The sequence below is a fragment of the Lutzomyia longipalpis genome, chromosome 2 (genome assembly GCF_024334085.1).
Source record: "Lutzomyia longipalpis isolate SR_M1_2022 chromosome 2, ASM2433408v1".
NCBI classification, from domain to species: Eukaryota; Metazoa; Arthropoda; class Insecta; order Diptera; family Psychodidae; genus Lutzomyia; species Lutzomyia longipalpis.
In genome coordinates this window covers 36,933,263-36,956,441 of record NC_074708.1, presented here as the reverse complement: position 1 = coordinate 36,956,441, position 23,179 = coordinate 36,933,263, and the positions used below count along the sequence as shown (strand labels likewise).

General features: G+C 33.2%; 1 protein-coding gene across 2 annotated transcripts in view; it reads right to left on the bottom strand.

Moving 5' to 3' along the window:
* Positions 1–481: 481 nt before the first annotated feature.
* LOC129790550 (arf-GAP domain and FG repeat-containing protein 1) overlaps positions 482–23,179 on the bottom strand; it is a 32,714-nt gene continuing 10,016 nt past the window's right edge. Inside the window, exons 2-6 of one of the 2 annotated variants that reach the window (XM_055828107.1) lie at positions 11,094–11,282; positions 8,855–9,489; positions 4,218–4,322; positions 3,374–3,765; positions 482–2,327 (exon numbers count right to left, since the gene is read on the bottom strand). In XM_055828107.1, coding sequence (XP_055684082.1) covers positions 2,292–2,327; positions 3,374–3,765; positions 4,218–4,322; positions 8,855–9,489; positions 11,094–11,282 — 1,357 coding nt within the window. In that variant the 3' untranslated portion in view covers positions 482–2,291. The remainder of the gene's footprint in view (positions 2,328–3,373; positions 3,766–4,217; positions 4,323–8,854; positions 9,490–11,093; positions 11,283–23,179) is intronic. The other variant, XM_055828108.1, reaches the window with a different exon arrangement.

The window sequence follows — 23,179 nt, the reverse complement described above, 5'->3', positions numbered from 1 at the left end:
CTTCAGCAAATCATATCATAATAATTTCTTTAAATTTTCCCCCAACAAAGCGGAGTTTTTAAGTATAAGTTTCTGTTTTGGAAAGTTTTTTAATTTAATTATTTTTAAGACGATCATTCATTTAAAATTTTCACATGAAAAGATTAAATTCATCTTATGTGAAAAGTGGGAAGGTACGTAGTTTAAAGCCTTAAAACCATCTCCTTAAACTTGCCAGCTTTCGTAGCAAGAGTTTAATCTGCGAAGAGTAAATAATGAAACTTTACTTTAGACGGGGAAGAAAGCTCCGGATCAGATTTCTCTTCGTATGAAAGCTCCAACCAAAGCGCACGATAATTTTCTTTTAATCCCATTTTCCTGGAAAAGAAAATTCCCAGAAAATCAAATTTAAAACTTTTTCCACAAAAAAAATCTCTTTTAAATTTGACTTATAATAATCTTTTTTCTAGACAAATAAAAATCCAATAAAAAAAAACAAAAATAATCATTTTTTCTCTATATTAAAAAAAATAATAAATGATTAACAAAACAAATGTACAAATTAATTGGTTCACTTTTTTGTTCTATATAAAGAGATTCTAAAAAGGGGGGAAATTGGGGTGGATAGGAAAGGGTTGGGGGAGGACATTAAGCAGGCACATAGAGAAATTTGTGTTAGCTACTGGGAGGAAAGGGGGGGGGGTAAGAGATACAAATCCTAAGTAGTTGGTTTTATAATTTTTTAATATATATATTTTTTAAAAACTTTGGAATATTTTTTTCTCATCTGTTTTTAAATTCTCTCTCTTTCTCTTCTACAACGTAAAATTTATCGTATATTTTTTCTTCTTCATTATTTTTTGTTTTTTTGATCTTCTTGCCCTTATCACTTGGGATTTATTTATTTTTATCATTTTTCTTTTTATTTTATAGATATTCCATGTGAGGCAAATGGGGAGATGAGCATTTTCCATGCAAGTTTTTTCTCAGATTGTTTTTATTATTCTCCCCCACAGAAATATCTTGGCAAAAAAAATTTGTTCGCGAGATTTTCTTAATTTTCCTTTTTTTTTAATAACTGGTTCACATTTAACATGAACTTTGTTCCGCATATTTTTTTTCTCATTAATTCTGTCACATGCTAAAAGTGTATAATGTACAAATATAAATAATATATAGCCTACATCTGACGTCATCATTCTTTGTCATTACTATCATTTGGGTGATTTTTTATCATCTCATTTTCCTTTTAATATAATTATTATTTCTTTTTCATTTTTTTCATAAATCCTAAGACGGAAAATTGAATAATTTAACATTCTTCATAACTTTTCATCGCAATATTTCACTCTACATAATTCCCTTTTCTTACTTTTTTTTTTAAATATTTTTATCCACCATTCGACGTGATTTTTTTTTCATTAAGGCCACAAGCAATAATAATTTTTTTATTTCATTTAATATATATTTTTTGTAAATTTTTAAATCACTTGTTTTTCATCGTCACAATCCTTGCGCATCGTTATCTCTTTTTTTTTAATAAGGGCATAGGTAGTTAATAAGTTTGGTTCTTCCTACGTTTGTTTATTTATAGAAATACTAAGTAGTGAAATTCCTCCGTTTATTTATTTTTATTTTTCTCTGTCTTACTGGAAAATGAAGAAGAATGTGGAATTAGTTTGAAAATTTTTCTATCGATTTCTTGCATTTTTTCTAGTAAAATTGAGCATGTCATCTAAATACGATGATTCCGTAATTAGTAAGATTTTCATCATTAAAAATATCTTCATTTTTTTTACTCTCTCTACACGACTTTAAAAGTTCCTTAAAAGACTTTTGCTCCTTCAAAAAAAAAAGAATCGTGGGTAATATCTTTCTTTTTTTTATCCTTTAGGCGGAAGGATTCATAAATTTATTTATTTTTTTTTACTTGCAAAAATATTCACTGAATATTTCTTTCTTTCTCACATTTTTTTCCTACTCACTCCACCCCCTAAAACCACCTTCAATGAGTTTTTTTTGTGTGTTTCCCACAGTAGGATTATTAAAAATGACAGCGTATGTGCAAGATAAATGAATTTTGCTCTTTTTTTCCCTCTCTGTGTGTGTGATGCTTAATGCAATCATCCCGCGCGCGCGTTCTAACACAAATAAAATGAATACCTAATTTTATATATCATTTTTAATTGATAATAATAAAAAAAAAACAAAGAGAGAATTGTCGAAAGTAGACGTTTTTTTGTGTTTGTGAATAAAAAAAATTGTCCATTGTTCCTCCGCATGAGCGCAGGACCTCCTGATGGCCTTTGAGTTCATAAAAATGGATTAGTTGAATGGGTGGATGTTGTCTGAAAGAAAAATGTAAAAAGAATAAAGGAAAATTGTATATATAGGCACAATCAATTATAAATTGGGCATTCGTCATTTTTTTTCTCATGCTGTACATTCATTCAAAAGCAATAAGCATTGGGAAGGTTCTTGTTTCTGTGATTCTTACTGGAAATGTTATGTTATGGAAATCTACGGAAACAGTAACCGAAGTTTTTGATTAATACTTACAAAATACTAATTATTCACTAAATTAATCATTAAAAATTCACCAAATATTCACAAAATTATATTATTTAATCACTTAATATGAAATCACTAAATATTCACATTTTTAATCACAGAATTATGTACAAAATAATTATAGGAAGAAATTCACTATTCAGACAGACTTAAGATCCCTTAAGAAAGGTTTACTTTTTCTTAAGATTCTTAAAGTTTTCTGAAGATTCTTTAAGTTTAAGAAAAAAACTTAAGATTTCTTAAGAAAAATTTAAGATTCTTTAAAAAAAATCTATCTAAATAGTAAATTTCACCCAGAAAATACCTCCTATTCATGAAAAATTCATAAGATTTTCGTAAAAAAAAATCATTGAAATTAATCATAAAATACACACAAAATAATCAAAAATCAATCATAGAACATTAGATAAAACTAATATGGATACAATTTTATCCCATTTGCACGTAAAAAAATATCTTAGGCAAAAATTTCGTGCAAATAAGACATTTTTGAGTCTCAATAAGTCATTTTAGTCTGAATTAAATATCACTTGAGTCACAATTAGACAAAGTCTAAGAAATATATACGGAATATTCATGAATTAATCATTCACAAAATAGTAACAAAACACTGAAAAAAGTATTCACAAAATATTGGCACAACTTCTTTTAATGATTTTAAATATTTCCCCATCCCCAAAACCTTTCAAATAGAATACAATATCTGTGAAAAAATTTGTACGAGAATCACAGCTAAAATTTGGGGGAAATTCTGGCAAAAGCAACTTTAGAACAAAAGTAAAATACATAAAACGAGAGAGAGAGTGAAAAAAAGGATAATTACCGCGAAAGGGTTGAATGAGAAGTTGGTGGAGCCATTGTTGTAGTGCTGTGGCACCTCTGGAGCCTTCCCGTAGCCATTGGTGAAACCATTTGTGGCATAAGCCTGTGTCATTTGGGGCGTTGCTGTGAATGCTGTTCCCTCCGTCTGTGTCGTCCACGTGGCTGCCCCACCACCAGCACTAACTTGGAAAGGATTCTTAAATGGATTGGGGCTTGTGCCCAAGACAAATGTCGACGGTGCCTCGCGCTCCTTTGTCTCACGCAATTGCTCATCGAGGTCCTTAAGGGCGGCATACCGATCGGCGGACGGTGTTGAATTGAGCGATGAATTGGACGTAAAACCTCCACTCGATGAATTCATACTATTGCTCGAGCTTAGAGACATTGGAAGACCTATATTGTGTTGTAAATTAAAACATTTTTTTTAACACAAAAAACATGATAAATTAACCCCCTAAAAAATAAATCTCTGTGGGGAAAAATCACAGCTAAAAATCAAATCAAAATCTCAAATAAAAATGAAAGAAAATCAAAATATATCACGAGCAAGAACAACAGCAAAGAACACAAAAAAAGAGGCCATCAAGCACGAGTGAAAAGTCAAATTGAATTGCTACACGCAATTGCAGGGAGTTGGCGAAATAAAAAAGTACTACAAATAAAAAAAAACCATTTGGGGGTACAACAAAAAAAATTCCCCAAGAGGGAAGCAATTGATAAGAGCGGGGGTGGCACAGAAAACTTTGAATTTTGGGTGGAGGGATAAATTTGTGTGCCACCAAAATGCGGCGAGTGGTCGGCAAAACACAGAGAAAGAGAGAGAAAACGCCACACCAAAAACTTACTCCATCGATTCTGTTCCGGAGGCTGTAGGGGCCATTGGAACTGCTGCCAGAAGTTCCACTGTGTACTCAATGATGATGGTGGTGGTGGTGGTGGTGTTTGGTAGGCTAAACAAGAACAGACCATTGTGAATTAAGTGCTACGACCCAACCACACCAATGATTTATTCACACAACATTTCACCATCAAGGAAACTTTCGGCAGGAGGGGGCTCTAACATTGACAAAATAATACAAATCTCTCCCATTTTGAAAAAAAAAAAAAGAACAAACCCCTGTCGTCTCAAAATTATTGAGAATTCGATTCTTGATACTGATTTTCAAGCTCAAGAAGAGAGAAAGAGAGAGTTCGTGGGGTGAATGTTTTCAATATTCTCATTGATTTTCTTTCTTCCAAGAAAGCTTCGGATGTTCCTTTCTTCATTTTTATAGTTTTGAAAAAAGAAAAAAAAAGTTTCAATCTCAATTTGAATTTCCTGCTGATTTCTTCAGGGACATCATTGTGTTTGTTTTGCACAGAATGTTACAAATAAAGCATTAAAATAAAATAGTTAAGTTGTGAAGCATAAAACTGTGTACAAAATACGCATTCACAGCAAACTGATGATTTATAGTTGAGAGATTTCAGTGGAAGAAAGAAAGAGAAGGAGCTGTATAGAAGTAAGATAATAACATTCATTCTATTTTATTTATTTCTTATCTAAAATATAAACGCGACCACAATTTAAATTCATTTTCTTTTAGAAAATTTCGCATTTTGCATTTTCATTGAATAAGCAGATTATTATGAGGCATACGCGTGGTTTTTAATTAAAATCTTTGCAAAGTTTTTCGTTATTATTAATGTAAAATATAAAGACAAAATAAAAGCTTCTTATTCGATAAAATTTTATTTAAAGTATTTTAGCGGAGAATTTCTTTTAGTTTTTCAATATTATTTAACACGTAGAAGGTCGCAAAAGATTTTCTACGCGTCATGTAATAAATAGTTAGTTCAGTAGAAAAAGTTAACCCAGCTGGTCTTGTTTATTGAATTTTTCCTTTTATGCATAATCTGGCGTACTAAATTATAGGATCAAAAATTCTATAGAGTTTATTCTACCTACAATATTCTATTCTTCCAATTAAAAACTATATTTTTTATATTCTGCGAAATATATTTTTTTACGTTTCATAAGTTCTGTGAATTTTTCTCAATGTTTCACATTCATAGAAATGCTTTTTTTTACGTTCCTCCTTTTTAATGAGTTTTTCGTGTTTCGCGGAATTACTTAATTTCAGATTTTTATTACTAATCCGAATATTCTTCATAGGTCTCCTTTTCTGCGAATTTAGTTTCCGGGTTTTTATGTTTCACGTTATTTATTCATGTTTCATGTATTCTGTTGTTCTATTTTATCACGATATTTATTCTATAAACGAATTCAGAAGGCATTTTTTCAGGCAAAACGTCTTCTTCGACTTCTTCTGCGTGAATTTCATGTATTTCTTACTTGAAAAACAATTTGAATTCAATAAAAAATTGGGAAAATAAAATGTTTCATGTTTGGGTCAACGTATGACACAAAAAGCGCGAAAGGGTTAATTTATAGTTTCCACGTTTTTCAAATCTTTTCCTCTTTTTTTCTTCAATTCTTCGCAGATTTTTTTACCTTCTTCTTTTCAATAATATTTCTTTACACTTCTTGGCTTTTTTAAGGCGTCCAACGCTCCTGAACGTGTTAACCAACTCTAAACAAAATTCATCAAAAATTATTTTCCGTTAAAAAACATAATTGAAATTTCTTTTTTAACATTCATCCTGCACATTGAAAATCCATCTCTAAATCCATTGATTTAGCCTTTAGCACATGAGAATAATAAATCCGACGTAAATCTCTTGTCTATCTAAAACCATATCCATCCATCATTTCAATGGGAAATTCACAAAATTCCTCCCCTTTGGTGGATACTTTTGCTACACTCACACACATATCTTTGATTTCACACACAAAATTCAACAGAGGGGTGGCTGATTGGTGTTTTTCCACAAAGGTGTAGTAGATCAATGCACCCCCTCAATTTACCCACCCCCTATATTGCTTTATAAACACACACCAAAGCACATGGAAAATTATATTATATCATTGTATAATAATTTTATATAGTAATACAATCTCTGAAGGGATGAAAAAATCCAAGAGTTCCGTACCTTCCTCTTTTGAGGGGAACGTAGATGGCGCGCGGACTGGTGCAAATTCGGGGGTAAGCGAAATGCAAGGAGGACCTTCCTCCCATTCACAAGATCATTTGCTTTCGAGCGCTCATGGTGATCACTTGAAGGGTCGCATGAACTGAGCGTTTTTTCTATATGGACTTTTTTTCTGTATGGACTTTTTTCTGTATGAACTTTTTTTTTGTACCTACGATGAGTGGGTTGCAGAAGAGGTGCACAAAAAAGGGCTGAAGGAAGAAAAATGTACACGGAGTTGAGTTCAGATCTTGCAACATTTTTGGTTGAACATTAGTGGGAATGAACAGAAATACATTTTCTTTCCCTTTTGCACAATGAGATCTTCCAAAGTCTCGAAGAGCACAAATTTTGTCTTTTCGAGCAAAATTCTGCCTCAAACACGCTGGCTCACTCAACACAAGCTAAGATTTCTTAAGTTTTCTTAACTTTTCTTAAGAAATCTTAACTTTTCTTGAGAAATCTTAACTTTTCTTAAGTTATCTTAAGATGTCTGAATGGTGAATTTTACCCATTTGGTTGAGAAGACAAAATTTGAAGGAAAAAAAAATTTTAAAAAATTTCTCATTTTTCCAAGGAATTTTGGGGTAATCCCAAAATTCACGTCTTTTCCACTCTAAAACGTACAGAAGAGCCAGAAAACGCGAAAAACTGATTTTGGTATAGACTCGCGAAAAGTGTTGAATTTGGGGTTCCTTTTGGACTTTTGCACAACCGCACAACCGCACAACCGCACAACCGCACAACCGCACAACCGCACAACCCCACAATCGCACAAACGCACAATCGCACAAACGCACAACCGCACAACCGCACAACCGCACAATCGCACAATCGCACAAACGCACAACCGCACAATCGCACAAACGCACAACCGCACAAACGCACAACCGCATCGTTTGCGCAATCGTTTGTGCGTTTGTGCGGTTGTGCGTTTGTGCGATTGTGCGGTTGTGCGTTTGTGCGATTGTGCGTTTGTGCGATTGTGCGTTTGTGCGATTGTGCGTTTGTGCGATTGTGCGATTGTGCAGTTGTGCGATTGTGCGTTTGTGCGATTGTGCGGTTGTGCGGTTGTGCGTTTGTGCGGTTGTGCGTTTGTGCGATTGTGCGGTTGTGCGGTTGTGCGGTTGTGCGTTTGTGCGATTGTGCGGTTGTGCGGTTGTGCAGTTGTGCGTTTGTGCGATTATTCACCAGATAATTCACCATTCAGACAGTCTGAATGGTGAATTTCACCCAATCTCTTCAACATAATGATGCAGTCGATGATCTACTTCAAATATCTCAATTAATGAATTCTAAATTCCGAGCAACAAAAAATCACAGCTAATATGCCGAAACATCGCTGAAAATTATAAAAAGTTTTGTTCATAGAATAGAAAATAGAATTTCTTTTATTCTATTATTTTTAATAGAAAAAATTTCTGTTATTCTGGTGTAGCCAAATATTGATTAATTATCTTATTTTAATCAACTCAATTTCATTTTTTGAATAATTATTTTTTTTTAAAAATATTTTTTTTTCAAAACTTACATATATTTCCACAGAGTTTTCAAAATTATTAATTTACTCGCATGTAGAAGAAAATTTTTGATTTAAAGTTAAATCAAAAAATGATTGAAAAGGCCTTTAAATTTTTTTTTTATATAAATAAAAGTTTTCTATTGCAAATTTTAAATTCATTAGTAGCAATATCAGCTTGTGTTGAGTGAGCCAGCGTGTTTGAGGCAGAATTTTGCTCGAAAAGACAAAATTTGTGCTCTTCGAGACTTTGGAAGATCTCATTGTGCAAAAGGGAAAGAAAATGTATTTCTGTTCATTCCCACTAATGTTCAACCAAAAATGTTGCAAGATCTGAACTCAACTCCGTGTACATTTTTCTTCCTTCAGCCCTTTTTTGTGCACCTCTTCTGCAACCCACTCATCGTAGGTACAAAAAAAAAGTTCATACAGAAAAAAGTCCATACAGAAAAAAAGTCCATATAGAAAAAACGCTCAGTTCATGCGACCCTTCAAGTGATCACCATGAGCGCTCGAAAGCAAATGATCTTGTGAATGGGAGGAAGGTCCTCCTTGCATTTCGCTTACCCCCAAATTTCCTTAAAAAGACCTCATGCGCCATCTACCTTCCCCTCAAATGAGGAAGGGCCGAAACGATTTGGGCACTTTCGCCCTTCTTTGTAATACTATGTGTAGATAGCAAAGATTATATTCATCACCATAATATATTAGAGAGAGAGACATAGGCAAGAGAATAGGCACAACATGCCAATTTTCCACGTAGATGAACGCATGGGGGTTGACGGGGGGTTTATGCAAAAATTTAACAATGAATAAAGGCATCAGAGGGTAGGATGGAGTATTGAATTGTTGAAAATAATATATAAAGCATCACATTTTGTATAATATTACCTGCTGAATTGTAAATGGTATTGTGTTCGAAATCGGCAAAATTCTCATTGACTCCACAATTCCTATTCACCTGCTGTTGTTGACCAGATGATGATGATGATGAATTGTTGGTTCCATTGGCAATTTTACCATTACTTGGACTCTTGGACGTATTCACCATCGTTGCATTCGATGTTTGTGTTGCATTGAAAATATTGGCTGAACCAAAATCAGCCACAAAATCCGTGTCCGGTGTAAATTTATTATTATTAATATTCCCACTGAGATTGCTACTGCTGCCCGTGAGGCCGTTTTGATGTCCACCGCCACTGATGTTATTATTGTTATTAATATTTAACCTAGTTTGACTATTGCCCAAGTTAAATAAACTCGTCTCACTATCTGGCGTGAACTGATGTTGAAATTTCACTGTGGCATTCCCTGTCGATCGCTGATTTTTATTATTGTGCAAACGCAATGATTGCGGGGGCGTTAGTGTGATTGATTTCAAGACGGCAACATTATCCAGCGTCACGCTGTTCGTTGTCGTCGTCGATGACGATGATGTACACGCTGACGAGGAAGTTGCACATTGTGGTGCCAATTGTTGGGACGACGGGAGTGATTTCAGCGGACTCGCCGGCTCCAAGTAGTATCTGTTTTTTTTTTTTTTTTTTTTTTTTTTTGAGGAGAAAAAATATTGCAAAAATAATAGAAAATAAAAGACTGAAAATAGAGGAAGATTCATTCTCAATTTCCGCTTTTGATATAAAAAAAATTCAAGCAAATCAATAGAAAACGCCACTGAAATATTTTTCTATATGATTCTTCTCATTGAGAATCCACCTTTAAAAAATAATTGGAGTAAATAATTTACAAGGGGTGTTTATCTGTCGAATATTTTGACTGTTTTAACGAATAATCCAAAGATTAGCGAATAATCACAATATTTCTGAAGATCTGAATATTCTCGTTTTCAGCTAGGATTTAGTACTTCTTCGGCATGAATTTACTACTTTCTTGGTTAGCATTTACTTTTATTTAGTGCTTTTCATGAATTAATTTAGTACTTATTTGCCTTAAATTTAGTACTAATTCCAATTAAATTCAGAACTTTTTAAGTTAGAATTTTACTACCTATATATTTTTGGTTAGAATTTAGTACTTTTAATTATTGAATTTACTTGTTAAGATTGAATTTTCGAAAAATACTACAATCTAACCAAAGTAATAAATTCAAGCCGAAAAAAGTACTAAATTCAATTACAGTCGTGTCTGCGTAATAGGACCGTCGTTAAAAAAAGTTCTCCGCGGTAAAACGACTTCAGAATAAGGAAATTTTCCTCCAGAGTGGGACAATTAGTACTATTGGAAAGGCAGGAAACTAATTGTCCCACTCTAAAGGCAAATTTTCTTATTCTGAAGCCGTTTTACCGCGGAGAAGTTTTTTGACGACGGTCCTACTACGCAGACACGACTGTAGTTAAAAGTACTAAATTCTATATAAAAAAAATAGTAAATTCAACCTAAATAATTATATTGAATAGACTGAATACAATGGGAAAAACTAAATTTAAGGCTATTAAGTACTAAATTGAATTTCACTTATTTGGCTAGAATTTAGTATGTTTTTAATTAGAATTTAGAATTTTTAATTTTTGAATTTACTTCTTAGGATTGCATTTTAAAAAGAACTAAATTCAAAATGTAAAAGTACTAAATTTTATCCACAAACATAGTAAATTCTAGCTGAAAAAGTATACTGAATACAATGGGAAAAAAAGGTACTAAAAAGCCTATAAAGTGCTAAATTGAATTTCACTTTGACTAGAATTTAGTACCTACTTTTTAGGCTTTTGCTCCTCCGTCTCTACCAATTCAAGACTAAAAAATAAAGAAATGTTCGTCTGCTGAATATTTTGATTTCTTTGGTGAATCATCTGAATAATCCAAATATTTTTATTCAGATAAACACCCCTTGATAATTTATCTACAACAAATGAATTTATTGTACTTTCTTCTCCCCTAAAAGACCCAATGAAGATGGTACAAAACCTTCAAAACATCATGGTGAATGACTTCAAAATAACGAATTTTGAAGAAAACTAACTTTATCTCATGTCACGACGAAATTAATTGATAGAAAACATAATTTATTCATCATAAATTTCATTACAAATTAAATAATGATCGATTAATTGTCAATTTATGACCCAATTATCCGTCACAATCAAACAAGAATCAAGAACAACACACTCACCTCTTTCTCTCGTATTTGTCAATCATCAATTCTCGCTGGTCGTGCGGCCTAGTCCTCTTGGGATCCCACAGGCCCAGCCATGTCTTGGCGCACTCATCATTCCCGTGACTACGAATGAATTCAATTTCATCCGGCGTGAATGTTGCCATTGAGATTGACTTGACACGATGCGGTGGTGTTATTCCTCGTCTAGTAGTTCACAGCAAATGAAAGAGAAAAGAAAAGAATTTGGGCTTTTAGCATGTAAATTGATTGTATTTATTAATTGAATTATTATGCTTTCTGTAGCACCAACATTGACGAGATCATTGTATTTTATGGATTTTTATGAGTTTTGGGGGCAAATGAAAGGGGAGTGTGAGGGGGAAATGCCACATTTCCTGCCATTCATAGACAAAATAACGTGATGACTTTATTGTTGATTCCCATGCTTAGACCCCATTTAATAATAATACATTATCTTGTTATGCACCCCAGACGAATTAAATTGAAGAAGAAAATGTTTCATCGATATTTTCACCACAAACTTTTACCACACACACACACAAAACTCCCAAAGAAGTCTGTCTCCTCCTTTCATCTTTCATCGAGCCATTCATTCCTCAATATATTTATTGAAAAGTAAGGCACATGGTATTGAACTCCAAAAGAAAATCAATATAGTTTCATCGTCATCATCAATATAAAACCCACAAATTTGAGAGAGAGAGAGATGTGAAATTGAATTAATTTTCGCTATTTGATGCACTCAAAGAGTAATCTAATATGCAGCAGAAATATATAGAGCTTAAGCATCATAAAAAATAAATAAACTCAAAGAGCCAATGAAATTTGTAGTAAAGCGTCAATTTCACTTAAAAGCTAAAATACCTGAAGATAAAGTTACAACACACATATATTGGCTTGAAAGTTCATGGAAAACTTTATTAAATAAAATGCATATTTTAGTTTCAACGAATTACTACAGGGACGTAGCTAGAAATCCATTCTAGAGTGTCCTGTTTGATAGAACATTACACATATAATTTAATTTTTAATTTTTAAAGATTTAAAGACACAAAAAGGAATTAAAATAAAAATAACGTCTTAAAGACCAAAGTTAATGACAATCTATTAAATTCTAACGTTTGATGTGTCATTTCTGATATTTAGAGTTTATTTGACGTTTTTAATACCGTTTGACATTTATTTTCTAACCGTGGTTGTCAATTCTAATGCTTGACATTTATTCTGTCATATATGACATTTGTCTTATGCATGACATTTTTTATTCTTAAGTTTCACGATAATTTTCTAACGTTTGATGTTTTTTTCCTAACGGAGTCTTTTCTTTTAAATATTTTACCAAAATAACAAATATAAATGGATTTAGGTAACCTTTCAGTTTGATTCTTTTGTACTTCATGTTCTTAAAAAAATCGGAATAATTGTCATGAAACATTGTTAAACATTCCAAAAGACAATTTCCCCACAAACCTTAGTTCTGTACAACACATCGTGTACATTTCTTATCTGATTTCTTCTCAGCACAGATGAATTAATTCCCCGAGTAATCCCACTCTTTTGCGACGACACGTGCAACATTTCGCGCCCACTTTTCGCTCTTCCTTGTGAATGTAATTAACAAAAATTGGCGAAATGGAAATCCAATCTGTCACGACCATAAGAATTCTATTAGGTCACTCTATATACAATTCTTTCTCCTCCCCCTCCCCCACCCCCTCGTGTCAGGAGATATGGTGAAAAAAAAGAGGCAATTTAATCCATTTTTATCCAACGTCTCTTCAGCATCTCGTTTATTGTTACGATAAAAACAGGGATGGAAAAAAAGGTGGGGGAGGCTTATCGAGAAAAAGTTGTGAGATCTTCTTTTTTATGCCTCTTGGGTTGTATCTCAGGAATACTATTTTATTCTGGCCCCATTCCCCTTCACCTCAAATATATTATATCTCATGGCGACATCATCCACAGAGAGCGACGAAGAAGCTGCATGAAGATGATTTTCCCGATGAAATCAATGAATATGACAACCTTGACTTAAATTAAATGCAAATTGACAATAAATTTGCATTTTTCTCACACACCCAAAAGTTTCGGTAGAAAGCCCGAGATTTTTGCCTCATATAATTTCTTCCTCTCTCTCTCTCAAAATTCCAATGAAAATTATTCCAAATAGAAATGGAAATTTATCTTTTTTAAAAGATACAAAAAAAAATAGTAAATGTTGAAAATGTCATTAGAACTGCCTTGTTCCGTACTCATTGACATTTTGACCTCATTTTTTTCTGCTAAAAGACAGCTCTTTCTTAAAGATATTTTGCATTTTCCCTTATTCGGTATTTTGTGACACATAGCCGAAGCATAGAAAATTATTTGCTTTTATGCAGTTTTGGCATATTTAAAAAAAATTATTTCGTCTGGTAACGTCTTGGATTATCACACGACATGTTCTTTGATAAAAAAATATTTAAAACAAGATTAAATCATTTTTTTAAAAACCAGAATTCTGCTATAAAACCTAAAGTAGGTAGCCAAAATTATTCTAATCCAATCTTCTATTATTGCTTTTTCTGAATTTTTATGGGACTTTAGAGTTTGATTCCCATGGTTGTCATAACTACATCATAACGTCCTTTTATGCAAATATCCTATCACTACACCAAACTACGTTTAGCTGATCAAAAGTACATAAATGGAAATTTTCATATTTTTCCCCGCATTTTCCATCCTCATGATGACAGACAGAAGAAGACGAAAAAAAAATAACAGAAAAATTCCATTTTGAGGACACTGAACTTTATGTTACTTGCAAAAAAATAAACTCAATTTGCATGCCAAAAAATTTATGTAGATCTGTGATGTGGTTAAATTGTTTGGAAGATTCTTTTTCTTTTTTTTTTGTTTGTTTGTTTAAGAACAAAGTTTTATCCCAACTTAAATGGAATGTAAAAGCAAAAACACACCTATACTCCCAACAAATGTAACCGAAAAGAGATTTTTTCTTTCTTTTATTAAATTACTTTAGAATATAATGACTTCTATGAGTTTTTTTATGCGGAAAATATGGTGAAAGAGACACAATATCAGCTCATAGAATGACGGAGGTGTAGAAAACAAGAATAATTCTTTTATTTATAGGTATTTTCATGGTGGTGAAGTGCCCTTTTTTCTGCACTCTACAATGCCAAAGTAAAATGCATTTGCAAATTCACCAATGTGTGGCATTTTTTGCCACTTAAAAAAAATCCACAACACTACAAAACTCACGCTTTTTCACCATTATACTCCCCCCTAAAGCATCTCTCGTGAGTATTTGTTTACACACGAGAGAGTTTGTAGATAAAAACACACCGTTTTATGCTCTATGTACAATTAAAAACATCGCGCACACAAAAAAAAGCTCAATAAATTTAAAACGTAAGACATGGTCTCATAAAATGCGGTGTTTCTTCTTTTTTTTTTTTTTAAGTAGTATTTACATTTTACTAAAAGCCATTCCGCAGAATCGTCATAAAATTGAAGTATATATTATACAAAATATTAATGTACATAGTAGTGGAAACACATGCTTTTCCACATTCTTCAGCAAAAAAAAAAACGAAAATGTAATTCCGAGAGAGAGAGAAAATTGGCTAAATTGTATTTTTTCCACTAAAATGACTCCCCTCTTATGTCCACCCCCGATCTTCCTCCACAAATCTTTTTTCTTCATCTCCAAAGAGGTGGAAAGAGAAGAAGAAGATGAAAAAAATCACCCAAAACTCAGTCGTGCGAATAATTTGTTCAATGTAACACCGAGAAGTTTCCAAAATAATTGATGATTCATGGAGTTTAAGGAAGAAGAAAATAAATCTCAAATTATATTCAACACACATACACGGAAAGTAATATTTTAAAATAACTTCAAGTGCCTTTATATCGTGACTTTTATTTTTATCAACATTTTATATTATATCGTATAGAGTCTTTTGTCCAAAGTCTTCGGCACATTGTTAATGTTACAAAATACAACTAAAAGAAATGACGAAAGGCAAGAGCAAATATGACTTTTTGGTAGGAGAAAAGAAGTATCTACATCAATAGCAAACTGACGTCATTGGTGACAATCGTTTTATTGTTAAAATAACAATAAAATACTAGATCTTATAGCAAATGTCTTTACTTTCTTATATGACACAGTTGTTAAATTTTTACGCAAGTTTGTTTTAATTTTCTAAAGCAGTTCTTTTTGGATTTTTATATTCTTATACAAGGCTCTAGATAAACAATATGCAACAGAATTTCAAACATTACCTTCTGATAAGAAGATATTCTTAGAGTTCTCCGTCTTTAACGTTCAAAAATTCATAATTTTATATAAATAAAAATTGTTTATTTCATAAAAAAAAAACTTATTTATAAATTAAATAAAAAATATCACAAGAATCGTGGCCATAGTTAATTAGTTAGTTGATAAGAAAATAACATATTGAGCATAGAACAGTCAAGTCGAGGGCATTGTTTACATTGTGGCGTCAAGAATTCAATAAAACTCTTAGCTTCGTCACAAGTTTAAAACCATGATACATAAACCAATAATGGCAAGAAGTAGAGAAAAAAAATTAACTAAACACATTAAGTAGGTACTGAAACGTGAGATATTTCAATTAATTAACTCCATTCCATCTCGATGAATTTCCTCTTTCACACAAGATGTTGAGAACTCTCTCCGTCTTGGTGAATGAGTTCCTTTTTCTTTTTCTTTCTTCTTCTGAAAGTCTATCAATTAATTGCTCGACAGTCACTTTATCCATTCAAAAGTATAAATTCTCCACTCCTTTTTTTGCCTTCAATTGGCTCCTCTTTTGAAAACTTTGTATTATATATGTACAATTTTCTCACCCAAAAATTTTCCCACCACTTTTCTTAATCTCTTTTTAATCACACAAAACTCTCCACTTCAGACAAGTGTGAAAAGTTTTCTTGCAATTTACGAATTTCACACTGTTGGAGAGAAGAAAACTTTGACACACGATCTTGTTCTTCATGCGTCTCGTTTGCCAAGAAAACTTCCACCCCCTTGAAGAGGTCTCTTTCCCCACAAACACAATATTTTGTAGAAAAGTGAGCCCCTGTGAGACTTTTCCCAGCCTTTTTCCTTTGACATATTGATTTTACTTTCGCCACCCCCTCAAAGCACCATCGTCTCTCGTCAAGAGTCCTCCTCTCAAAGTACCTCCCATTAAGGGCCATTAGCTATACGGGGGATATAATGGTGTATGTGGCTGTGGTAGCTGGAGGTGCGATGGTATAAGAAAAATTCTCACAGAATAATTACTTTAATTGAGTTGTTGAATACCAACCCCCTTCCCCCCCCCCCAGCAGTCATTCTGTGTCCTATTGTTCTTCCTCCTTCGCCCTCTCAAACACACAATACATCTTAACTTTTTAGAATTGTCACCCTCAACAACCTCAACACACCGCTCTTCTAAATTAAAATAGCTCTCTCTCTCCAAAAACTTGTGGTTTGCCATGGGAAGGTTTTACATTCACCAACGTAAAATTTAAATATTTTGTCTTTAAATATGAAATGTCATTCATTCTTATTTAAAGTTTTATAATTCTAAAAGAAAATGTGATTTTTTTGGGGCTAGAAAAGGTCCATATGCACAGGTTACACACAGAAAAATTATTCGTATTAGTCGAATGCGAGTGAGATATTCGCACATAACCTCAGTTTGATTCGCACTCTCCAATGTAAACAATATAGGAAATACTCGTCATTAACGAATGCGAGTGGCACACTCGCAAAAATTGGCTGTTTCACTGCCACTTTTGATCAAAATTTCTCTGTGTGTAGAAGAGTTCTTGGGTGCCTTAAGAACTTCTAAAAATTCAGGAAGTTCTGTTTTTCTTATATTTTTAATTTTTAGGACATAAATTGCATCAAAAAGAGAATTCAAACGTCAGGTCTTTTCTTAATTATTTCAATTTAATTTTTAATAATAATTTTAGATGTGATTTAAATTAAATTCTTTTCGAAAGCGGACCTTGGGTGTAAAATAAAATTGAACATAATATAAATTCCCTCCTTTAAGTATTTTTTTTTAATTAAATCCACCCCCATGAGAGGTGTGTCATTTCACATTAAATGACCCCCTACGGAGCATTGTCTCCATATTCTATTGTATTTTCAAAATGTTTAATAGGAATTTTAGAATAGACTACACCTATATACCAACTAATATACTTTAATTAACAATGAAAGTTTCTGCAATAAATTCGCGTAGTCAGGAGACAAAACTTCAAAAATACAATTATTTCCCATTGTTGGAGCATTGCACTAAAATGTTTCATTATTCATTTAATGTTGAATACTCTCTGTGCATTGTGTATTGAAATATCTCTCAATACAGAGAGTGGAAAACTTCTATATACATATATCGGGTGATTCAAAAGAAATGCTTTAAACATTATTACAGCATAAAAAATATATAGTTTTAGAAACTTTTAGATGGTTATATCTTGTAAAGACTTTTCAAATTTTTCAAAATATCCCTTTAAAGATAAATTTTAACAGCAGTGTGTGTGTTAGAAAATATTTTTGAAAAGGAATTTTCAAATAAAAATCCTTCTTCTAAAAACTTTTAAGCTCTCTGTGCCAAAGTCACACGAAGACAGCACATGATTCTTCTCGAGTTTTCTTCACTAAATCAACCCAAAAATGTGGTTATTCTGGTACTTTTTTTCTCTTCGTCGGGACTTTGCATTTGCTTTGTAATATAACCTATCTATATACATACATATCCCCTTCACCCATGTGCGGAATCATCTCTCTTTGCGCGAGAGAGAACATTATTATAAGAGCGCAGAGTGGGAGGAAGTTAATGAAAGACAAATCATAATCTTTTGTTGAAACATTCTGAGAATTGAACGGAGAAAAACTGAACGTTTGAGTAAGAAATAAAAACAGCCAACACACCTCAATTAACACGACAGACTTGGCTTACTTCATCCAACTCACTATACCTACAATATACCTACATATATCGAAGAGAGAAATATCTGATATTGTAAACTCCACAAAGAATTGAGACTTTCAATATTCAAATGATCCCCCCATGTAAGATGTGGAGCTCTGCCCAGGGGGAAAGGGAAAGGATTGATTTGCAATTTTCTTAGAATCTCACTTCACAATTCCCCCAGACGATGGCACTATGTGGAGAAAAAAATGTATATAAAGCGAGACTTATATTAATGTTATTCTAGCACGAGAGACAAAGAAACCCATCGCAACATGCTGGCGCGCATAAGCAAGTTCTTAATGCTAAAAATTCATTGCGTCATAAAAAACACCACCTATCAAATTGATCAATTAATTGACTTTGTGGGAAAAAATTCATGGTGGGATAGCACTTTGGGACACAGCAGCAAGAACAAAAAAAAATTTAACACGACCAATAAATTACCATTTTGATCGAGATTACAGCGCCCATGATTGAATTTTCGCGTGTTTACGGTATCAGTATTATTATTATTTTCGCGTAAAAAAAAATATTGTGCGTGCCATTATCAAAATTTATACACGCTCTGCCTTTTCATTCATGTGTGAAAATTATCACAAGTACGGCCTCTTCCGTCGTCCATTCGCTCCTCTCTTTTGTAGGTTGTATAAACTGTCAACATAACAACATTGTACGCATACAATGTATAGGTATATATAGTGTTGCCTAGGGGAGGCACAATAACCCCTTTCATTGCTCTCTAAAATTGCGTTGAACAAACATTTTCGGAAAAGCACCGAGAGGACCCCATTTTGCAAATTAAGTGGTTTCTCTCTTAATTATCCTCACCAAAAACTTTTCCCAACACAATTTCCATTCACATTTAATTTGCTTCCGCGCGCACCATAACACAGTGTAGGAGAACCATTTGAGATTTACCTTTCAATTTCCACTTGTTCCTTCTACATACAATTACATACAGTGGGGGCGTTTAAGCTTATTGGCTCTTCATGCAAATTGATGGAGAGACTTAAAATGGATTTAATATTTGCGGAAATATATAATATTGTGGGATTTTTGTTTGTCACAAGAATTGTTATCCTTTTAAATGACCTAAATGTGTTCTACGTGCTTAAGGAAATGATAAAGAAAAGTGTCTTGAATTCACACGATAGAGAAAAAGGAGTTTATTAATTTTGTAGCAACATAAGCAATTCAATTTGAAAATTTTAACGTAAATCTTGCACCATAAAAAGAAACAATAGATTGATATCCATTGATCTCTCTGTATTCTATTCAAAACTGTTTTGCGTTTAAATTCAATTTAAACTTAAATAACTTGATAAATTGAATAAGAAGAAGACTTTAAAGCTCTCTTATTGGTTGATAGACAGGAGAAGATTAATTTCATTACATTTTGGTTAATTCTAGACTTAAATCTATACTCTATTCCGATTAATCTTACATCTTAGCTCCACCTTAGGGATAAAACATAATTTAAATAAAATTTCCAAATGAAATATAAATGAATTGGAAGAAATAGGGGATAAAAACAAGACTTTTGATTGGCTAATAAATTCCGAGATAAAAAAAATTCATTTGCTACCATTCAGTCATGCTGCGAGATTAATTTAAACAAACAAATCAATGACATTTCCATGTTGATTACCCCCTTCATCAGACATCCAAAAAAAATGACTCAATTAAGAAATCTCTCCATACAACATGGAATTCCCAAAATATCCTTATCAAAAATTAAAAACCACAAAAAAAGTCAGAGAATGTAAAGAAAATTTCCTGAACGCCTGTATGTGGCATAAGTTATTTAATTTATTATCAAGCAAAATTATTCTTCTGTGAGAAAAACCCGAAAAACCCCCCTTTTATAATCTTTTGGGAAAATCCAGTAAATCATTCTTAATACCATGAGAAAATAGAAATGAATTGCATAATATTGTGTGGGTGGACGTTGAAAATCTTCAGGGAAAAGGAATTTTATCAAAAGGTTAGCTTGTGAAAATGATTCAGAGAATGAACAAAATATAAGTACCTACGTTGAAAATGAATTCTTTTTTTTTACACCCCTCTATTAGGAATGAAGTCCACTTGAAAAGTGGCATCAAGTACTTTCCTTTTTGGGCAACATTGTGTCACTTGCAGAGAATTTCCTGAAGTTCATTCTATTCCCTCCCCCTTTGCCCACTAAACTGAGAGACTTCAAGCTACTCCGAACACACATCCACTTTTGCCCCATTTGTCATCCCCTCGCGTCAGATTGTGCAAGCACACAGAGTATGTTGGTGAAAAGTGCTGTTATCAGCGAATATTTGCGGGAAGAACACGCAAAGAATCCTGCATTGCTGTGAATTACGATGGTGGGTGAATGGGTGGGTGGTTGAAAAAAAATGGGTGGGTTGGGGTAGGTTATAAAAAAAGCAAAAAAAGAAAAATGTACTGGTAAGCTGACCAAGCTTACGAGAGCTGTGTTTCTTTCAGTGTACCAATTTTGTGAGAGCAAACTATAACGCAAATTCATTTAAATACGCGCAAAGTCCGAAAAAGTTGAAAAGTCATCCCCCAAGAAATCTTTAAAACGCCATATCTCGGGAACGGCTCCATAGATTTTCGAGTTTGAGTTATCGTTGGAAAGGTCTTAACCTCAACTATAATATATTAAAATATGAAGTAAATCGATAATAGCATTTTCGAAATATTCGAGTTCGAAATTTTCGAAAATTTTGATTTTGACTTTAGCGCCTCTCGCGGCCATTTTTCGAAGTTGCAATGTTCTAGACATTTGTAGGGCTTCACGAAACCTTTCATTTGCACTTGAGTTGATCAAAATCGGACTTGTAGAACCCGAGATATGACATGCCAACTTTGGAAGGCTATATCTCGAGAACGGAGACATAGATTTTCTTCATTTTTGGCATGGAGCTAGATAATATGGTCAGCTATAACATATCAAAAAATGAAGCAAATCGATAATGGCGTTTTCAAGATATTCATCGAAAACTCATCGAAAATTTTGTTTTTGATTTTTGGCCCTCTAGCGGTCACTTTTGAAACTTCTAATGTTCTAGAGAGTTGTAGGGCTTGTTGAGATCTTTCATTTGACCCCGGGTTGATCAAAATCGGTCAAGCCGTTTTCGAGTTATGGTCGATTTTCGATGAAAATTTGTGGCGGCCATATTGACTAAACGGCTTGACCGATTTTCGAAAATAAGGTATCGTTGGAAAGGTCTTGATGGCCCCTACAACATATCAAAATTTCAGCTCTCTAGCTATAATAGGGGCTGAGATATAGGCAAAACAAAATTTTGAGGTTATTCAAAATGGCGGACGCGGGGGTGGGGGGTAAAATTTGACGTCATAATCTGACGTCTTCCAGTCGACTTTTAAACTTTGCCGTTTACCGCAAGTCTCTATCTATTACCGTTCTCTTGCAATTTAGCGTTGTACTACGGACGGACGGACGGCCGGACGGACGGCCGGAAAAAAATTTTTTGGCGCATACGTTTTTTGGAATGTGGGGACCCTAATTCGTGCTCATCCCAAGTTTGAGCCCGATCTGACGACTTTCGATTTTGCTCGGTACACAAAAGCTGTGTCTGAAAGAAACACAGCTAACTAGGCGTGCGAGGGTGGATATGGAACAGAAGGAGAGAATTCCAACTTTCGTCTGCTGTGTATTACATTTATATATTTTTTATCCCTTCTCCCTCATCACCCTTTTTCTGCCTCCTTCATACATTCTTTTTTTTTTACTGATAAAAATGTGACTTTTATGCTGGAGGCGTCTCATAAGCTCCTCACTCTTTTTCTCCTATACGTCTCACATACAACCCAAAAGAGTCGTTTTGTGAATGAAATTGAAAACCACAATCACAAAATAATTCTAAACACACGCACATGAGGAAAAAATAAATATGTTTCTTTTTCTGCTTTTTCTGCTTATTCTCTGTGTTTTTCACTTCCACCACCCCCCCCTACGCAGTGAGAATATGCGGTGAAGAAAAGATCTCATAAATCAGGAAATATGATTTCCGTGCGCCTCAATTTAGCACCATATTATTTTATTCTATATATATTATGTTATTTCTCCTTAAAAGGAATGTTATTCTTTTGTTATGATATACTCTTACGACGATTTGGGAGGATATTACTCCTTTGACACAAAGGTCTTTCTCAGTCTTTCAACAAATACAATCATTGTCATGCTATTAATCATGGAATTTTGGTGACAATTTCGCAATATAATACCCCATTACTCACTCATGCCTTCCACCACCCCCTGAAATGGTTCACATGTAATGTACTTAAACCCAGCCAACATTATAAAATGTGGAGTATGAGTTGAATGGAGGATTGTTGTATGTAATGTATTGTATATATAGGCTCATAATGTGTTACCAATTTATGTTTGGGATTACATTTTGGTATCCGATTGGTGCTATTTAACATATTATTGCCCATGTTGTACTCAACACATTATAATTGTATATTAAATTCCTTTTGTACAATGAATTCCATACAAACGACAACATTCTCAAACTGTTGTGAACAGCATATTGACAATGCGCCTCATGTTCTCCTTTTCATCAATTCTCAAACACATTGTAGGGGAACATGGGGCAATTTGTTAATTTTAATTGAGAAGTATATTTTCCTTGGTATGTACTGAGAAAATATTTTAATTTTATAATGACGACTGTCTTATAGGAAATTTTCTGGGCTACAACTTTGTCTTACACGATTTCTTTCTATCTCAATGGGAAAATGCATTTTCAGTCCATTTTCCGAACCTTGCGATATAACATTTTGCCCCAGTTACCCCTAACTATGTGGTTATGATCTTAGATAGACCTACTTACATTGAAACATCATTAACATAATATTCAATATTGTTGTTATAATTAGTTAAAATAAATTGAAACATTAAAAGATAAATTAAACAAAGGATTTCCTTAATTAAAGAATTAAGAATTAAGAATAGGATTAAAGAATTTCCTTCAATTTTTTAACCCCTTTCGCGTTGAAACATGAAACATTTTATTTTCCTATTTTTTATGAATTCAAATTGTTTTTCCTAATTAGAAATAT